The 3,509-nt window shown below is 38.9% G+C and overlaps 1 protein-coding gene across 2 annotated transcripts; it reads left to right on the top strand.

Moving 5' to 3' along the window:
- Window positions 1-3,248, top strand: LOC116105228 (protein UPSTREAM OF FLC). Of its 2 annotated transcripts, none has more exons than XM_031391660.1 (4): window positions 1-524; window positions 1,089-1,158; window positions 1,241-2,098; window positions 3,017-3,248. In XM_031391660.1, the coding sequence occupies exons 1-4, from the start codon at window positions 278-280 to the stop codon at window positions 3,195-3,197; spliced, it is 1,356 nt and encodes a 451-aa protein (XP_031247520.1). In that variant the 5' UTR covers window positions 1-277; the 3' UTR covers window positions 3,198-3,248. The 2 variants fall into 2 exon arrangements, with proteins under 2 accessions (XP_031247520.1, XP_031247521.1); XM_031391661.1 differs by having other exon boundaries at window positions 4-524; window positions 3,020-3,248.
- The last annotated feature ends 261 nt before the right edge of the window (window positions 3,249-3,509 follow it).

Consider the following 3,509-nt stretch of genomic DNA (forward strand, 5'->3'; position numbering starts at 1 on the left):
AATAAAACAATCATAGGACTGCCATGTACTGAGACTAGAAACAAGTCTCTTTTGTTGGGTAGTTGTTGTCTGTGCATCCCAATTTTGAATCCTTCTCTCCATACTCCCTCCACAACCCCAACAAATTTCCATTCACATTCACCTTCCCTTTCTCTTCCTATATAATATTCCAAACTCTTCTCTTCCTTCTCCCTCTCTTTCTCTTTCTCTTTCTCCTTCACTCTCTCTGTTAGTTTTCGCTGCCACACCAACTTAATCACCGGTTTCGTAGGGAGAAATGGAGGTTAGTTCAAGAGGATCAAAAACGACAGAGGTTCTTGTTTCAAGAAAATGGAAAGGGAGAGATCAGCAGACCAGTCCTGAGAGAACCAAAGTCTGGACTGAACCTAACAAGAACAAAGCCACTGGTAGCAGTAGCGAGAGAAAAGTCCCTGTTATTTACTATCTGTCTAGAAACGGCCAGCTTGAGCACCCTCATTTCATGGACGTTCCTCTCTCCTCTCCTGAAGGTCTCTATCTCAGAGGTAAACTAATTACTTATATTACTACTTTTCCATTTCTCTTTTTTTTTTTTTTTACTCTCTCTGTTACTGTTTGGTTGCTGAGAAAACGCAAGAAATTATGTGAAAATAAGAATCTTGATTTACGTATAGCATTTTTGTTTGTTTATCAACATTAATGCCAACTGGTTGATTAAGCTTAAACTTTGCTGAAAAGAGCTTTTTGTTGTTTTGCAATTAAAGTAAACAATGAAAAGTTTCAAATTCAAATTTAGTAACTTTTCTTTCCGCTAGCTGCTTTAGCATTTTTCTCGGTATGACGCTAAACTTTTATCCTCTGCTTGGTCACTGAGAAACTTAAGGAAAGTAAAAGAAAAGTGAACTTTAACTCTCGTGATATATTACGTTATATTTATAGATACTAGTTGCAATAAAAATTTAACTCATTGCAGACTTTTGTGTTCTCCAACATCAAAAGGATATAATTTCACTGCCAAATTTTCAATTTAATTTACTTTCTCTAACCTTTTCTCGGAAACCAAACACAACATTATGTGAGTTTTACAGAATCTTTTTATCTTTCCTCAGATGTAATCAACCGCTTAAACGTCCTCCGAGGCAAAGGCATGGCTAGATTGTACTCCTGGTCCTGCAAACGGTAAATGCTCACTACCTCCCTCACCGTCTGATCTAATTACCATTCACATTTCAAATAAATCACATTCCACCGTCTGATTCAGGAGCTACAAAAACGGCTTCGTCTGGCACGACTTGTCAGAGAACGACTTTATTTACCCGGCTCACGGTCAAGAATACGTTCTCAAAGGATCAGAGCTTCTCGATCCTTCTTCAATACACTCCAACCCTCCCGAAACAGCATCGTCGTCCTCGTTTCGAGCGCTGAAGTCAGCAGACGAGTCGTCAGATTTTCCCGCGATTAATCGTAGGAGAAACCAATCTTGGAGTTCTATTGATTTAAATGAGTATAAAGTTTATAAGACTGAGCCGAACTCCGAGTCGTTCCGGAGACTCGCTGCTGACGCGTCGACTCAGACGGATGATAAAAGACGGCGAAGACGACCAGTCGAAGTTGAAGTGGAGGACAAAAGTCAAAGTCAAAGTCAAGAATCGTATGAGAACCAAAGCACGGAGCTCAGCAGGGAAGAAATTTCACCTCCGCCGTCCGATTCAAGTCCCGAAACCTTAGAGTCTTTGATGAAAGCTGATGGGCGGCTGATATTGTGTTCCGGTAACAGCAATGACGATAACTTGAACCGAACGGGGGATAATTATCCAAGTGGAAGAATGAAGGCATCAACGGTTCTGATGCAGTTGATATCCTGTGGTGCGATCTCTTTTAAGGACTGTGGACCCAGCCATGTAAAAGATGAGGGGTTCTCATTGATTGGGCATTACAAGGGAAGGCTACCACGTGGAACAGGGGATAAAAAGGAGACGGGAACAGAGAAGGAAATATGCAATTTTCCGAGGGTAAGATTGGAAGATAAAGAGTACTTTAGTGGGAGCTTGATCGAGACTAACAAGAAAGAGGACGTCCCTCCAGCTTTGAAAAGATCTAATTCTTACAACGCAGATCGGTGAGTGACTCTTTTCTTTTGTTTTATTGGTCTTGTTTCTACTGTCATGCAATTCTTTATCTATCGTTCTATCTACAGCGACTCAACGAGACTCAGGTACAGTTTGGACCTACAGTGATTTAAATTTATATGGCAAGTCATGATATTTGTTTAGGGCCCATTTGGTGATTTGATTCCATTCAGGAAGGTACAATTCACCAAACTACAAATGAGATGACTATACTAACATTGCTAATTTAAGATTAGAAATGTTAGATTGATAATCACAATCCCATAATGATATCCAACCAAACAATATTTGTGATTGAAAAGTACTGATAAACAGTTGGAGTAAAGGTTAAATTGAAGTTTCACTTTGGAAAGTGCATTATTTTGTTGGCGTAGAAAGGGATGCATATGTTCCTTTCTTGTACAGTTGTACTACCTTTCCAGGGATTCTGAGTCAGAAAAATTTATGATTCTCTACTAGCCCATTTGGCCTCATATGGGTCTTCATTTACTCTCAGGGAGGGAAATGATGGTAAATTGGTCCTAATCAGATCATATCATACTAATTGCTGGCCGTCCAATATTAAATGATTCATATCTAAACGTTCCCCAGTCATCTTAGCTGCATGCCATGTGGTTGTCCAGAGAAGTACTGAAATATTGCAGTTGAGAATTTAATTCTATAAATCTATGGAAGAGAGTTGTACTAGTGTGGGGGGACCTTACCAGCATATTAATAACAAATTCTGGCTAGCCTGAAACTTTTGAGCTTTATGTTACTTGATGAGTTATAATATATTATTTCTTTATTGCATTGAGTTGACTTCTTTTATGTCATTTTGCCAGTTGTTTTTACCTGTTTAATTGGGTAGTTAATTTTTTAATGGCTATGTTAATTGATTAATTTGCTATTTCAAATGCATTAATCAGCAGAAGCTCGCAGTTGCAATTGGAAGAGAAAGAGATAGAGGGAGTACGTGCAAAATGCATACCAAGAAAGCCAAAAGGACTGCCAACCAAAAGAGAAACCACCATTGACGGCTTTGGAGCAAGCTGTAGTAATACTCAACAACTCAAAATGGGAACAAAAGACTGCAAATCTAACAGTTAACCCATGTCAATTAAACCTAGTTATGTGAAATGTAAATGAAAAAAAAAAAAAGAAGAAGAAGAAGAAGAAAGGATTTCGAGAAACATAGGCGAAATATAAGGTAGTAAGTTGCAAGAAACGGCACGGTGGGCTCGCACAATGAGAAGGAAGAAAGAGTAAAGGTTTGGAGAAATCCTATGAAACTGTGTTGGTGAAGTTTGGGATTTTGTCTATTTCAGCTTGGAGTTTTGGGCTGGAGTCAGCATAGTTTGTGGTTCGGTGTTAGTGGGGATTGAATTTGATCTAGTTTTGGTTATTTGATGCTAACCCCAT

The sequence above is a fragment of the Pistacia vera genome, unplaced genomic scaffold, assembly GCF_008641045.1.
Source record: "Pistacia vera cultivar Batoury unplaced genomic scaffold, PisVer_v2 Contig496, whole genome shotgun sequence".
NCBI lineage: Eukaryota > Viridiplantae > Streptophyta > Magnoliopsida > Sapindales > Anacardiaceae > Pistacia > Pistacia vera.